Source organism: Mangifera indica, chromosome 20 (genome assembly GCF_011075055.1).
Source record: "Mangifera indica cultivar Alphonso chromosome 20, CATAS_Mindica_2.1, whole genome shotgun sequence".
Lineage (NCBI taxonomy): Eukaryota > Viridiplantae > Streptophyta > Magnoliopsida > Sapindales > Anacardiaceae > Mangifera > Mangifera indica.
Window position 1 is genome coordinate 10,365,273 of NC_058156.1, and position 16,614 is coordinate 10,381,886.

The 16,614-nt window shown below is 34.9% G+C and overlaps 2 protein-coding genes across 14 annotated transcripts in view; one reads left to right on the forward strand and one right to left on the reverse strand.

Moving 5' to 3' along the window:
* LOC123204329 (probable LRR receptor-like serine/threonine-protein kinase At3g47570) overlaps positions 1-5,724 on the forward strand; it is a 54,873-nt gene extending 49,149 nt beyond the window's left edge. The window contains exons 3-6 of the mRNA XM_044620934.1: positions 4,724-5,061; positions 5,184-5,285; positions 5,342-5,496; positions 5,607-5,724. Coding sequence (XP_044476869.1) covers positions 4,724-5,061; positions 5,184-5,285; positions 5,342-5,496; positions 5,607-5,724 — 713 coding nt within the window. The remainder of the gene's footprint in view (positions 1-4,723; positions 5,062-5,183; positions 5,286-5,341; positions 5,497-5,606) is intronic.
* A 7,245-nt stretch (positions 5,725-12,969) lies between these two features.
* Positions 12,970-15,723, reverse strand: LOC123204388 (vacuolar-sorting protein BRO1-like). Of its 13 annotated transcripts, none has more exons than XM_044620995.1 (3): positions 14,818-15,720; positions 13,767-13,861; positions 12,970-13,434 (listed from the first exon to the last, which is right to left on the reverse strand). In XM_044620995.1, exons 1-3 carry the CDS (start codon positions 15,193-15,195, stop codon positions 13,395-13,397), a joined length of 513 nt encoding a protein of 170 aa, XP_044476930.1. In that variant the 5' UTR covers positions 15,196-15,720; the 3' UTR covers positions 12,970-13,394. The 13 variants fall into 13 exon arrangements, 4 of the variants coding, with proteins under 4 accessions (XP_044476930.1, XP_044476928.1, XP_044476932.1 ...); XM_044620993.1 differs by having other exon boundaries at positions 13,724-13,861; XR_006499506.1 differs by having other exon boundaries at positions 14,125-15,722.
* Positions 15,724-16,614: the final 891 nt, after the last annotated feature.

Consider the following 16,614-nt stretch of genomic DNA (forward strand, 5'->3'; position numbering starts at 1 on the left):
ATCTGGGTAAATCGCAGTGATGAGCAATGCAGATATCATGTAATGCCTTTCTAATTCTCTCCAGAAAACGGAAAGCTTTTAATTACAACTTGTTCATTCTTTGTTGCATTTCTCTGTTCTTCCTTTCTTGTGCTCTTTGCACAGATCTGCTTCTCTCAATTCATTTTCCCAGTTAATGATAAATGTTTAAGTTAACGTTTTGATTCAGGATGGATTTGGACCAAGCCAAACTCAGGCTTGACTGAGTATAAATTTAACTCAAGTTCAATTACAATTGCAAGCTGAGTTTGATATCGTGGCTATGTCAAATTAGACTATGATTAATTCTTCCTTCTTTCACGCTTAATTAGACCATGGTACTTGACTTTTGGTGTTTTCCACTCATGTTTCAATTAAATTGGTAGCTAAAACAACTATTGTTGGAAGGAGCATGTTTGTGGGTCCTTGTCAATCCTTGGACTACGTCTGTTTTTAGTCTTTACGATGGAAAAATTGTTTAAAGATGTGAGAATGTTTATAGGTCCTTGTCTATCCTTGACTTGTATCTTTTCTTAGTCTTTTTAATGGAAAAATGGTGTAAAGACATGAGAAAGTTTGTAGTTTGTCTATCATTGAACTGCCTCTATCCTCAGTCTTCCTGATGGAAAAATTTTCTATAGATGTGAGAAAAGGGGAAGAAGTTGAAGAAATTTATGTAAGAAATTAAAGTGGAATGAAAATATACAGTCCACTAACAAAATGTTCATTTAGGCACACGGTCATATATAAGTTCTTATCCCCTTTTTTATCCAACTTGATACTCCTCCCTCACAATTAAATGGGGAATATCTTGTGCATCTATTTGTTTTTGCATTACTGTTTCATGGCTATCTCGGCTGTGACAGTGAAAAATTTAACAACTGATCAATATGCTCTTCTTCAATGAAAAGCACATATCACGTCCGATCCTTACAGTGTGCTGGCATATAACTGGTCCATTTCTAATCCAATCTGTAACTGGGTTGGAATTTCCTGTGGTGCTCGCCATGAAAGAGTCACAGCTTTGAACCTTCCATTCATGGAACTCGGAGGCACTATCTCTCCACACTTGGGCAATCTCTCATTCCTGGTGAAACTTGATCTTAGTTACAACAATTTCCATGGCCATCTGCCGAATGAACTGGGACAATTACGCCGACTGAGAGTCTTTTCTATCAGTAACAATACAATAAGTGGAGGTATACCAGGATTTGTCGGTCTCTTATCCAGTCTCCAAATCCTGAAACTTGAATTTAATGATTTCTCAGGTACCATCCCAGATGTTCTCTTCATTGTAACTACGCTAGAGGCCTTGTGGACACACGACAATGATATCCGAGGAAGCATTTCATCAGAGATTTCGAAGCTCGCCAGGTTGAAAATTTTCTATATGTCATATAACTTTCTCTCGGGCTCCATACCTTGGAGCAGCATCTACAACTGTTCCTTGCTACAAGTGTTTCGTTTAGGCGGCAATTCTTTGTCTGGCAGTCTACCGGATGGTCTCTGTAATCGTCTTCCAAAACTTGAATGGCTAACTCTAGCTTTAAATGGACTTTCTGGCCAGCTTCCAAGAAGTTTTGGCAACTGCAGCGAGGCTGTTGTTTATTCATTGTCGGAAAATAAAATTACAGGACTCATACCACAAAATATTGGAAATTTGAGTAAGATTATGTGGTTGGCTCTTGATGGTAACAACTTAGAAGGTATGATTCCACCATATTTTTTAAGCATAATTTACTTTTAGCTGGCATGTGTATTCATTATCAATAAAACTATGTGGATAAATTTTTGAGTGCACAAATGATATGTTATCAAATAATTAGGTATGATTCTCATCTTGGTATAATTTGACTATAAAATGTAATTTCCATGTTCATGCTATTTAATCTCTAATTAATGTTTTGGTAAATTTATGTTGTCGAGCAGGTGACATTCCACAAGGGATTGGCAAGTTGAAGAATTTACAGGATTTTTCTCTTGCTTACAATAATTTAGCAGGTATAATTCCTTCCAAAATTAAATATATCTTTAGCAATAAAACTATGTACATATTTTTTAGTACATAATTAGATATAAAGATGATGTGTCATCGTATGATTGAATAATTTTAAATTAAGAATAACATTACTCTTGATGACACGTAACTTAACTCTTTATTTAGATTGACCATCTCAAGTTCTATTCATTCTTTATACATCAATGATAAATTAATTGGGTTAATTAATCGAGATAAAGTATATTTATAGCAAGAAGGAATGTTATGTATATTCATTTTTTATACATATTTTAGATACACAAATAATGTGTCATCTTTTGAATGGATATTACTTTATCTTTTATTTAAAATTATTTAATCACATAATATTACAACAATTTTATACTAAAAATAAGTATTAAAAATATGCACTCTTTTGTTAATAAATGTGCATCAGCATACCTTGAGTTGATAAAGTCAAAAGTGTGTTGATTGAGGTTATGGCAAACCCCCAAAATCAAATAATTAAAGTAACACAAAATAATCAAAATATATATAACCATTATATTTTAATATTTATACGCTTTTCTTTCCTGTATCTTTGAGACGTTTCAATGTTTCAGTTTCCCGCTACTAAGATGCTTGCCTTCTAGCAGGTGAAATTCCAGAGGAGATAGGCAATTTGCAAAATCTTCAACAGCTATTTCTAGGTTTCAATAGCTTAAGTGGTGCAATTCCAGCTTCAATCTTCAATCTTTCAACCGTAATTAGGATTAGTCTAACTGGGAATAACCTTTCAGGCTATCTACCATCAACCATTGGCCATGGGGTACCCAACTTGATGGATCTTTACTTAGGGTCAAATGAACTTACTGGAACAATCCCCACCTCCATCACCAATGCTTCCAAGCTCGTTAAGCTAGATCTGCCCTTCAACTCATTTTCCGGGCTTGTTCCAAATACATTTTGCAACTTGAAATTCCTCGAATGGCTTAGTCTTGGGTCCAATAACTTCACCACTGAATCACCAACTGCAGAATGGAGCTTTTTGCCTTCTTTGACAAATTGCAGGAAACTAAAGGGTGTAATCTTTGATAATAACCCACTGTATGGCGACATACCACATTCAATCGGCAATTTATCTACAACTCTTGAGTATTTTTCTGCAAGAAATTGCAAGATCAAAGGCAGCAATCCTACAGAGGTGGGTAACTTGCATAGCTTGATATTATTAGATCTTTCCGAAAATGACTTGAATGAATTTATTCCAACAACAATGGGAAATTTGCGGAATCTCCAACGTCTAGAGCTAAATAAAAATAATTTTTCGGGATTCATTCCTTACGAGCTTTGCAAATTACACATGATAGGTGAACTGCAGTTAAATGATAATATGCTCTCAGGACCAATACCAACATGCATGGCGAATTTGACTTCTTTGAGAGATCTGCAATTAGGCTCCAACAAATTTACCTCTAGCATACCCCCATCATTATGGACTCTTCAGTTTATCTTGCAGGTAAACTTGTCATCGAATTCATTGAGTGGTTTTTTATCTCCAGGCATACAGAATTTGAAGGTCTTGAGAAATCTAGATTTGTCAAAAAATCTTTTGTCAGGAAACATTCCCACCACCCTTGGGGGCCTTCAATCTCTTGAAACTCTATCTTTGGCAGACAATGGATTTGAAGGTGCCATCCCCAACACATTTGGGGCATTGATAAACTTGGTATCCTTAGATCTCTCTAACAATAGTCTTTCAGGTGAAATTCCCAAATCATTGGAGGCCCTCACCTATCTCAAGAACTTCAATGTCTCTGTAAATAATTTACGAGGGGGGATTCCCAACAAGGGTCCTTTCGAAATATTCTCTGCTCAATCATTCTTGTTAAATCATGCATTGTGCGGTTTGCCGAGGCAAGGGGTTCCTCTTTGCAAGGTTGACGCCATCAAAGGTTCAAAAACACTAATAATGAAATATATTTTGTCTTCAATCCTGCCAGTTTTAATGGCAGTGGTTGTATCATTTATCTTCATCAGGCGTTATTATAGAAGAAAACATTCTTCAGTTAATGGAGTTGATTCGTTACCTTTAGCAACATGGAGAAGAACATCATATTTAGAAATTCAAACAGCCACTGATAATTTTAGTGAATGCAACTTGCTTGGTATTGGCAGCTTTGGTTCAGTATTCAAAGGGATACTTTTAGATGGAACTATAGTTGCAATAAAGGTCTTTAGTTTGCAAGTAGAAAGAGAACTTAGAAGCTTTGATTCTGAATGTGAAGTATTGCGCAACATTCGTCATCGAAATCTCATAAAAGTCTTGAGCAGTTGCTGTAACATCGATTTTAAGGCCTTGATACTCGAATTCATGTCGAATGGTAGTCTTGAGAAGTGGTTGTATTCTCACAACTATTTTCTGGATATGCTACAAAGGTTGAACATAATAATAGATGTTGCATCGGCCCTTGAATATCTCCATCATAATTATTCAACACCAGTCATCCATTGTGATTTGAAGCCTCAGAATATCTTATTAGATGAAGATATGGTTGCCCATGTGAGTGATTTCGGCATTTCCAAGCTCTTAGATGAAGGAGATTCAAAGACACAAACCCTTACACTAGCAACTATGGGGTATATGGCACCAGGTGAAGTTTTTAATTCTAAATCTCAGTTAGAATGGTATTTACTTTTGATGATGAATTTAATGTAAATTTGTAGAGTATGGATCAATGGGGATTGTGTCCACAAGAGGAGATGTCTACAGTTTTGGGATTTTGTTGAGGGAAACTTTCACGAGAAAGAAGCCCACAGATGAGATGTTTGATAGAGAAATGAGCTTAAAGAACTTGGTGGAGGCATCGTTGCCTGATGTAGTAACAGAAGTTGTGGATGCTAATCTGTTAAGAGATGAGAATGGTTTTGCTGCCAAAGTGAATTGCATGTTAAGCATCATGAATTTGGCTTTGAATTGTTCCATGGAATCACCTGAACAGAGGATCAACATGAAAGATGTCTTGGCAAAACTCAAGAAGATCAGACTGCAATTTCAGCGAGATGTAAGAGGTCCCTAAATAAATGGTGTTGTGATGTACGTTATTTATGCTCTCAGTTTCTTGTTTAAGATCTTTCTAGTTGATGATTATCTGTCTAGTTAAACTTTGAATAATGGATTCTGCAGATGCAGCATTACTTCAACACATTGAACCAAACGCACCGTTTTGAGATGGCCTTTAAGCTTCCACTGAAAGCTTCAGTGGAACTGTTGTGTTTTCTTGCTCTGGTCTTCGATCTTCTTGTTTTTTTTTTTTTTTGTTTGCATTTGAAATCTTTCTACAGGCATCTGTTTTGTGGCGTCGGCATATGCTGCAACTGCAGCATCTGGGGTCATGCTTTGGTAATGAGAAGGCAACCGAGCAGCTTGTTGTGATGCATAGTAAACTTGTTCACGAGCAGGATTTGCGTCTTCTGATCCTCATCGTGAGCACGAATCGGTTAGTTAGCCGAGTTTAATTTTTCTTCATGCTTCTTTGAGTAGTGATTTGCTGCGACTTTAGAAGGAGAATTCTGGATAGGCGGTGCACATGTTTTTGGATTCTTAAAGAGGCAGCAGCAACCTGTACAAGGCTGGAGCAAAATTGTGGAATCTTGTAGAGAGGGAGATTTCTAGAGAGATAGGCAGTGCATTTACTCAACAGAGATGTGTGTCGCCGCCTATGTAGCAGAGGGATTTGTCGCGGGGGCAGGGGATAATGTGACTGTCAAACATGCACATTAGTCGATTTTGGCACCAGGGACTGGTGGCGAAGGGTCATCCCTCATCTGCCTTTTCCCATCCCTAGTCCCACTCCTCTCAGGTGATCTGCCTTCCTGGAAGATTGATGATAAGCGCAAGAGAAGCTTGGAAGGTATGTTGCCTGCAAATCATAACGTAATAACTGCAAGAGATCTCTTCCTCTTGGGTTCTGGGATTTAGCAACAAGCCTTGATGCTCCGAAACCTTTATCCAGAGTGAAATAACATCAGCTCGTGCTTTATTTGCTGCATCTGAAAGTCAGAGTGAAACCAGTGAGAGGTTGTTCAAAACAATGAGTTTTCCAGAACACTTGCCAGAGGTAAGAGCAATCTAAGCAATGATTTTGAATGCCTGTAGTCAAGTAATGATGCCAACCCAGGATCCTTTCCTTCCAAACCTTATACAATGGCAAAGGTTCAGAACAAAGAAATAATCATTGTTTAGCCATGAACCAGGCCTACAAAAATACAAATTTATAAAAGAAATCGCATCCTGAATGGATCTGTTATTGCCTAATAATGTCTGGATCAAAATTGTGGTGGCTTTCTTAATAAAATAAATACACAGGTTAACAAAACAATATTTAGTCTCATTGACAAATTATTTCATTCAACTAATTTTTTTATTGTAATTCGTGGCTCATTGACAAGTTTATCTGAAATTCAGCTGCTTTATATTTTATTTCATTCCAAATCTAAACCCCAACAAGCACTTAATGAATCTACCGAACAATTCAGAAATAATGGGAAAAAAATTATGCACAAAGAAGAGATTTTGAGCCACAGTTTGATAATCCTTTACATCAAAAAAATTACTAATCTGCAAGTACCCAAGCTGATGGAGGCCAGAAAGGGTTAGGAAAATTGTCAATCTTCTCAACAGAGTAATCCTTAAGGTTAACAACCTGAACATCTAATTCACCACAAAATAAATCATTTTTATATTTTTCTTTGAAATAAAAATAATTCCCTTTACACCCGCTCAATTCTTCAGCCACAATAGAATACGAGCTTCTTAGACCCACATAGAACACTCTATCCTCCAATCCATCCGTCACTTCTATCCATAGACAATTCTCTTCATCAAGCTTTAACACCAAAAACTTGTCATCTATACCGTAGTACCGGGAAATCATTAGTAAATCATTTGAAGACTAACAAATGTATATCAAACGCACCTGGCGGATCCATTGGTATTTTAACCTCCACAACTTTCAAAGATTTAGAATCTATAATTATAACAGAACCATAGTAGGTAATAGTATAGAACTTGTGATAGCGATAAACAATATCGACAAGATAGTCAGGAAGCCCGATAAAGGTGTCTACCTTAGTCCACTTCTTGTCATTTCGCCATGACAGCAAACTCGTCATCATTTTGATAGAAGAAAGAAGAAGGTTACTTTTACATCTTTTATCTTATTGCCTTTATAGTTAAAAGCTGGTTCAAACATGTAGGATTTAGTTATTTCCTTAATCAGATAATCCAACAAGTTCGAAGACTTATGTGGCAAGTTTTTAAGATAAGATCCAGAGAGGGGATCTTTTATTTGGATTTTTCCTGAAGAAGTCTCTTTGACTTCGACAAACCATGGTGCAGATGTTTCATCGTCAAAGGGCTGGATGGCGTAAACAGTAGATTCTATGAGGGCAAAGGGGCCTTCCTTGTCAGGTTTGGGACCTTTGAGAAAGTCAGTTGTCTTTAAAATCGACTCTGGAAATAGGACTTTTGGCGGACGGGGGCAGTATGCATCGAAAGGAGCTACAAACAGCACGAAAACGAAGAATGCCAACTCGTGTGTGGAGGCGCTTTGCTATTGACGTAAGGAGGTCTCCAGGAAGACTAGTCCAATCGGGAGTGGTGGTGGTATCCATGACCGCAAAATAGCTCAAGAACAAGAGGATGAAGAATTAAGAAGAAGAGCAAAATAAAAATGCAGTCAGGCACTGATTCAATAGGAGGCCACTTAATTGTGACTTCTTCTCTCACGTTAGAAGTTATTTATTGGTTCAAAAGAAAGATTTTTCTTGCTAATTAAGTCTTTGAAAAGAGTAAGAGTCCAAGAGACATGATCACATTGGTAAATAATATATATATTTTTTCATTCAGTCACATTCTGATTAGATTTTATTATGATTTAATTCATTTTGATTCTTATTCGATAGTATTTTGATTTGATGCATTATTTTTCCTATTTTATAAGATTAGATTTACTTTTTAATCAATAATATTTATCAAGTTTACAACCCAAATTGGACATGATCAAAGTTAAAAGAGGCAAAATTCTAATATTATCAAATCTCATAATTTATGAATTAGATAAAATTAAACCCTATAAATTAAGAATTTGATAAAATTTGAAATCAAAATTATATTATTGACTTTTATTATGAGAATCAGAATCTCATCATTTAGGAATTAGATAATATCATAAGTTTAGGATTACATAATTTTATTAATTTATACTATTTGATAATTATATATATTTATATATATAATACTAATAAAATAATATTAACAATTTGGGATTAGTATATATTTTTTCATACTAAATATATTTTATATATATCTTTTGCATTACATGTTAAAATTCTTATCTTATCCTGTAAGTTGAAGTAATATTTGAAGTATTAGTATATATGAATTGGTATTCAATTACTACATAATAATATATAATATAAATCGGTTTTTATTTAATAATAAAAAAGATAGAAACTAAAAATACAATGAATAAATGTCTTGTTTTATATCAATATTTAGTCACAAAAGACTATTGGGATATTGTTAATGTTATAAATATAGAAGATAAATTTCTTATTCAAGAGTGATCACAACACAGGACTGAATGTGTTATAAATATGCATAATTACTGCATTGAAGAATTTTATTTTGTCTTAGATTTGCAACTTCAAAAGTTGAATAATTATTTCAATAAGGTAAAACATGGAATTGTTTATGGGGGTCTGTTTGTAATCTCAGCTATTTCTCTGTAATTCTTGACTTCAAAATTTCATTTGGGAGTTTTTGAGGCAAAAATTTAGCCTTTGTATCTGTGTTGGTCTCTTGTCTAGTAGTAATTTAGTCTTCTTTGCACATTACCATTCCTCTCAGGCAAATGGTTTGGACTTCTGGGTGTATTTTGGTTGCCAGAACCAAATTAACTGTCAAATGAATATGGGTAGGAATTAGAAAGGTGTATATCAAGCAATGCCGCGTGTGTGTGCTTTTAAGTATATAATTGAGTATACAGATAATATATAATTATGTGATTAGATATTATTTTATTTTTAATTTAAAATCATTCAATCACATAATAACACATTATTTGTGTACTTAAAAGTATATGCATAATTTTGTTTATTTATTTAGCATGCTTATCTCCAAATAAAAAAAATTATTGCCATTTATAAAGAAAACTTGGTGTGTCTTGCTCAACTTTTTCCGAAATATTTTGTTGATTTAAAACTCATGGCATTTTATTGTCAACTTAATGTTTACATTTTTTAATATATGCTCCAATGTCAAATTTATGAAATTGACTTGCAAAAATAATGGTTGACATTGATCTTATCGGTTGCCACAACTAGTTTAGAGAGTTTATTTTTAATCATGAATTTTGCGAAAAAAGGTTTGATAGGTACCTGGGTAAGGAGACTCCTGGAATGATTCAAATCGGCAGAACACAAAAGTACTTCCCAGAATGTTTTCCAAAATATCATAAAAGGATGATTCCCAGAATGTTTCCCCAAATACAAAAGAGGTAATACAAAATAAACATTCCAACTGTCTTCCCAACTCAGGCTATTCGAGAGGCCCTCTTCTCTCCCCCAATTCTCATAATTTCTTCTGAATTCCAGTCTGCCTTCCCCTCTGCCGTCTCTCCCTTTTTATCCTTCATTAAAGCCATGTCGACTTCCAGCTTGCTATTTTGTCCTATCATTTTTTATGGGTCTTGCAACTGGGCAGCTGACATGTGTTCTACCCTCTTGCTGCTGCGTGTCTTGTTTTGCTCCAGCTTTCTTCTCCTCTGTGAAATGTAGATGTGAAACCTAACAATTTTGAAAAGCGTTTCTTCGGTTTAAAAAAAAAAAATGAAATCTATAAACAACATTTTACAACTAGAGCTTTCTGTTTGCCTTTAATTACTCTAATTGTTTAGAAACAATTTTTTATACATGTTCTATTATACAACTCATATTCTCGTCTTCGATTGAACCTAATCAAAGGCTACTTTGTTTTATGGGCTATAGATATAGTTTACAATGCTAAAGTGACATACTACATGTATCGTGTGGTACTAAAAATAAATTGTGAATATTATTACCTGATGAGGTCAAGATTTGGTACCAAAAAATAAAAGATTGTCTGCTAACTCTGCTTCATAGTTTGAGGAAATGAGTTTCAGCGTTTCGTATTTCATGTTTCGTATTTCGTGCTATTTAGATATTTGCTTTTTGGTAGGTAAAATCCAGAGGAGATAGGCAGTTTGCAAAATCTTCAACTTCTAATTCTAGATTTCAATAGCTTGAGTGGTGTCATTCCAGTCTCAATCTTCAATATTTCAACCGTAATAAATATTAGTCTATTTGAGAATAACCTATCAGGCTATCTACCATCAACCATTGGCCATGGGGATCCCAACTTGAAGAGTCTTGCCTTGGGGAAAAATGAACTTACTGGAACAATCCCCACCTCCATTACCAATGCTGCCAAGCTCGCTATGCTAGATCTGTCCCACTCAATTTCTGGGCTTGTTCCAAATACATTTGGCAACTTGAAATTCCTCGAATTGCTTAGCCTTTGTTTCAATAACTTCACCACTTCTTTGACAAATTGCAGGAAACTAAAGGCTCTAAGCTTGGTTTATAATCCACTGTATGGCGTCATACCACTTTCAATCAGCAATTTATCTGTGACTCTTGACGTTTTTCTTGCAAGTAATTGCAACATCAAGGGCAGCATTCCTACTGAGGTAGGTAACTTGCATAGCTTGATAATTTTAGCTCTTTGGGAAAATGACTTGAACAGATTTATTCCAACGACGGTGGGAAATTTGCAGAATCTCCAAGGTCTGTGGCTAGATAAAAATAATTTTTTGGGATTCATTCCTTACGAGCTTTGCCAATTACACATGTTAAATAAACTGCTGTTGAATGATAATATGCTTTCTAGAGCAATACCAACATGCATGACGAATTAGACTTCTCTGAGAGATCTACAGTTAGGCCACCCCCATCCTTATAGACTCTTCAGTATATCTTGTAGGTAAATTTGTCATCTAATTCATTGAGTGATTTTTTATCTTCAGGTATACAGAGTTTGAAGGTCTTGAGAGATCTAGATTTGTCGAAAAATCACTTATTAGGAAATATTCCCACCACCCTTCGGGGTCTTTAATCTCTTGAAACTCTATCTTTGGCAAACAATAGATTTGAAGGTGCCATTACCAACACATTTTGGGCATTGATAAGCTTGGTATCCTTAGATCTCTCTAACAATAGTCTTTTAGGTGAAATTCCCAAGTCATTGGAGGCTCTCACCTATCTCAAAAGCTTTAATATCTCTGTAAATAATTTACAAGGGTAGATTCCCAATAAAGGTCCTTTCAAAACATTTTCTACTCAATCCTTTTTGTTAAATCATACATTGTGGTTTGCCAAGGCAAGGGGTCCCACTTTGCAAGGTTGACGCCATCAAACGTTCAAAGACACTAGTAATTAAATACATTTTGCCTTCAGTTCTCCCAGTTTTAGTGACAGTGATTGTATCCATTGTCTTCATAAGGTGTCATTACAAAAGAAAACATTCTCCAGCTGATCGAGTTGATTCATTACCTTTAGCAACATGGAGAAGAACATCTTATCTAGAAATTCAACAAGCCACTTATAATTTCAACTAGTGCAACTTGCTTGGTATTGGTAGCTTTGGTTCAATATTCAAAGAGACACTTTTAGATGGAACTATTGTTGCAATAAAGGTTTTTAATTTGCAAGTAGAGAGAGTACTTAGAAGCTTTGATTTTGAATGAGAAGTACTGCGAAACATTCATCATCAAAATCTCATAAAAGTCTTGAGCAGCTGCTGTAACATTGATTTTAAGGCCTTGATTCTCGAATTCATGCCCAATGGTAGCCTTGAGAAGTGTTTGTATTCTCACAACTATTTCCTAGATATGCTACAAAGGTTGAACATAATGATAGATGTTGCATCGACTCTTGAATATCTCCATCATAATTATTCAACACCAGTCATCCATTATGATTTGAAGCCTCAAAATATCTTATTAGATGAAAATATGGTTGCCCATGTGAGTGATTTCGACATTGCCAAGCTCTTAGATGAAGGAGATTCTAAAACACAAACCCTTACACTAGCAACTATGGGGTATATAGCACCAGGTGAAGTTTCATTTCTAAATCTTAGTTAAAATGTTATTTACTTTTGATAATGAATTTAATGTAAATTTGTAGAATATGGATCAATGGTGATTATGTTCACAAGAGGAGATGTCTACAGTTTTAGGGTTTTGTTGATGGAAACTTTCACAAGAAGAAAGCTCATAGATGGGATGTTTGCTAGAGAAATGAGTTTAAAGAACTTGGTGGAGGCATCATTGCCTGATGTAGTAACTGAAGTTATGGATGGTAATTTGTTAAGAGAAGAGATTGATTTTGGTGCTGAAGTGAATTGCATGTTAAGCATCATGAACTTGGCTTTGAATTGTTCCATGGAATCACCTGATCAGAGGATCAATATGAAAGATACCTTGGCAAAACTCAAGAAGATCAAATTACAGTTTCATGGGAGGCACCTAAATTAATGGTGTTGTTATATATGTTATTTATGCTCTTAGTTTCTTATTTATGATCTTTTGGGTTCATGATAATCTATCTAGTTGAACTTTGCATAATGGAATTTGAGATTTCTTCAATTTCAACTTTGAATAATGGATTCTGTAGATATAGTATTACCTAAACAAGAAATACAGAAGAAGACATTAACTTTTTATTTTAAACAACAATGAAGAAACAAGAACATGATATATATATATATATATATATATATATATATATATATATATATATATATATATATATATAAAATTAATCCCTTATTGTTAAATCCACTAAAACTATATCATAACATAAATAAAAAATAAAAATAAACCCTATACCCTAAATAATTGGATTATTTATATTCTTGTTAAAACTAAACAAAGGTATATTTTCAACTGTAGGTTTTTGAATTTCTTACTAAAAAACTTATAAACCCGTCCTAATTGGTTTTAAGGGTTTATAAAAAACTAAGGCTAGATATGAATCAAACCAAGCCCGAACACCCGTGGTTTGGATTTATTAATGTTGCTGCTAGCTTCTGCGTTTTAATTTCTTGCAGCTTGTTGCCAAAGGAGAAACTGTAGAACCAGGCTTCAAAATTGCTATCATTTCAAAATCTGGTGAAGGTGTAGCTCCCTTGGAGAAAATACCAGAGAGAGCTGCTTGTAAGCCATCTCTGGCTGAAAAGATAGAAGAGAAGCCAAAACCTAAAGTTGAAACAGCACATGTCTTGGATAAGCAGCCTAAAGCACCCTCTCTGCTACCTCCTAAGTGCTCTGCAACTGACCCCTGGCTTCCACCTGAGGACAGGGAAAGACAGGTGAGTTTCCTCATGGTTCTCTATTTAGACCAAAAAATGTTCGTGGATGTCTATTGTTTTCAGTTTCTCAGAGACATTATTTAAGAAAACATCTTATTGAAGAAACTACGATGATCATGCTTGTCACATAAACTAAACAAGAAAACAACACATATTTCAGGGAAAAACATGCAGAGACAAAGTTTTTATAACAATTATGGACAATCAGTTAAAAAAGAAAAAAAATTTAGCTAGACAGCAAATAGTATTGTAAAACAATCAATTATTACTGTCTAAAGCTCATTTTCCATATCAATGCCTCTGGAATCATACTGGTGCAAACAATTTTCAAAATACGTATACTTGCGTCTCTCTTGAGCATCAACAAAATTGATATAAACTTTCAGCATGTCCCAGGCAACAGCACTCTGGAGCATCAAATAGAATTATAAAAATAAGAGTACACATAAGAAATCAACAATAAAAAATGTGATTTTTATAAAGCATCAGCATCAAACAAATATAAAAATTTGATCATTTGCTGCCCAAAAGCGTCATCTGGGAGGATCTGTTGAAGAACCACAACAAAACATGTCACATGTAAAAAAAATCAGAAAAAAACTAAAAAAGGACACTAATAGAGAAGATGAAACTACAAAAATCAACTTCCACATTCGAAAAGGCATATAACCTGCTCATATATGAAAAACACTGCTGTTGAAAAGGTTTTTGCAGCCCAACCAACAACAGCATGACTTGACTCGGGATCCATGTATATAAAACGTGCTCTGCAATTATAAATGTCAGCAGGCTGATAAAACGCCACAATGAAGCAACTTAATCACTTTTTCAAGATTAAGACAGATAACTATGATATATGTAAGAATTGCATATAATTAACAAATTGGGAAGAAGAACTACTTACCGGCAAGAATGACGCCTGAGATGTCAGTAACAGACAGTATAAAAAAAATGGCTTTTACATCAAAATCACACCGGAAAAACCCAACAACACTATCCCTCACCTTTCCTAAAAAAATTTCATCCTTAAATCAACAAACTCACCATCAAAACTCTAGTCACCTTCATAACCGTACTAATCACAGCTTACACTACTAATATTGCTCAAATTTTATTATTAAAACAAACAGATCAATAAGATAACATAACCTTAAACCTCACAAATCATGCACTACAAAATCCAAATATATATGCAATCTTTACATATTTAATATCCTAAAAGTTAAACACTGTAAAACCTATATATTTACACAATCTAAACTTATGTGAAATAGTTTTTCAATTCATCACAATTCAATATATAAAAACATTTACTAAATTGATTAATTAATAAATCAATCAAAGCTTCAAAAAAAGCACTAACTTGTCTAGAAATTTTAGTGCAAACACCAGGCGTACTCCCTTTAGCAATCATATTCTCAAACACACACCCTTGAGCTTGGGCCAGCATCAATCTCTCCAACATTCTGGCGCACATGAGGCTGATATACAGCATCATGGAGCTCCCCATACTCACCTTTGTGGACGCATTATCTCTCAAATAAGGAAAGGCTCCGGCTGCCACAATGAATGCACGTGATGCCTCCCGCCGCCCCTCCATGGTGGCGTGATCAAAGGACAACCCAATCTGACTGTACACTGCCCCCAAATTAAACAACACTGTCGCCTTCTCCAGATGAATGTTCTGCTGACTGGCCCTTTGCTTGGTCTTAAATGCATCGTGCCACAAAAGCGTGATCATATTGATGTGGTCCTCAAGAATCCAGAGGACCTAATTCAACACCTCCAGCAACAGATATACCAAAAAGAACTTCTCCGAGAATCCATTAAACTACTTTAAGCAATCAGAATCACAGAGAAAGCATAATTAACTATCAAACACCAAGAACCCTAAAAACAAAACTGTTATCATCAACATAAGCACTCAAGACAATACAGAGAGAAGAAGAACGAATAATACCTTAAGTTTCATTCAATAGCCTCAAAAATCATACAATTATTGTGACAAATTACATCTTTTATACACTGAACTATAACTAACTACAGCTGGCAAAAGTAATCTAAACCATCCGATTATCAATTGAAAACGATACCTCCATCAAAGCTCACCGTTGATCTCCTCGTTAATAACTGTCTCGACAACCGCATCATTGCCGTTAAAATCATGCCGGATTGAAGCAGCACATTAAAGCCCTAGTACCCCTTTTAGTCAGAGAAATGAAAACTTTAGAGTTAGGCACACATCATCTGCAGAAGCCACCCTTCTTTCCTTCGACTTTTCGACCGTGATTAATGAAACGATGCGTTTTGAAACTTATTCAAAACGCACCGTTTTTGGTTTGTAGTACACTGCAACTGCCTTGTGAACTTTAACATACATTTAACACAAACTAATTAGTATTATGTAATATGAATTTTCATTTTTTATATTTATAGATTTAATATATTTTAATATAGTATTAGAGTACAAATCAAATAGGTGGATCTAATAGTTAAAAGTGATCTTAGATAACAAATAACAATACACCCAACCAATCAGAGATCTAACAATTTATAATAGTTATATTTGAAAAAAGGTGTTGACGGTTAAAGAGTCTCATATCAAATAAAAATAATATAAAAGAAATTAAACATTAATATAAACTTTGTCAGGAGAGATATGAAAACACGTTTCCACAAGGCAAAGGGCCTTAAAGTAATTTACGAAGAGATCACAACTTGTGGAGGGCATGGAGTCTAGTAAGTGCTTGATGTAGGAGTGAGTTGCTTTAGCACGAGGAAATCATCCTCAAGATTGACCGCTTCGGACTCAGTAAGTGAGGGAAATGAAGTTGTGCAAGGGGCGGTAGAGGTCAATTGAAGACGTCTTCTTCTCGATGATGACGAGCAAATGTTGGTGGCGGTAGAGGAGGAGCCAGTGGAAGGTGATGACATGGACATGATTCGGGAGAGTGAAATCATAAATTTGAAGGAGAAGATTGACGAAGAATAAGCTGAAAATGGAGGGTTTGGACTTGCGGGATTATTAATTTTTTATTAACTTATTTTTAATTTTATTTTTTTATCAGCATACTAAAGAAACTTAATAAATAATAATAACTTAATTAGTTTCTTCGTGTCATAAACAAAAGTCACGGAAATGACCCAAACTTAGCTTAGT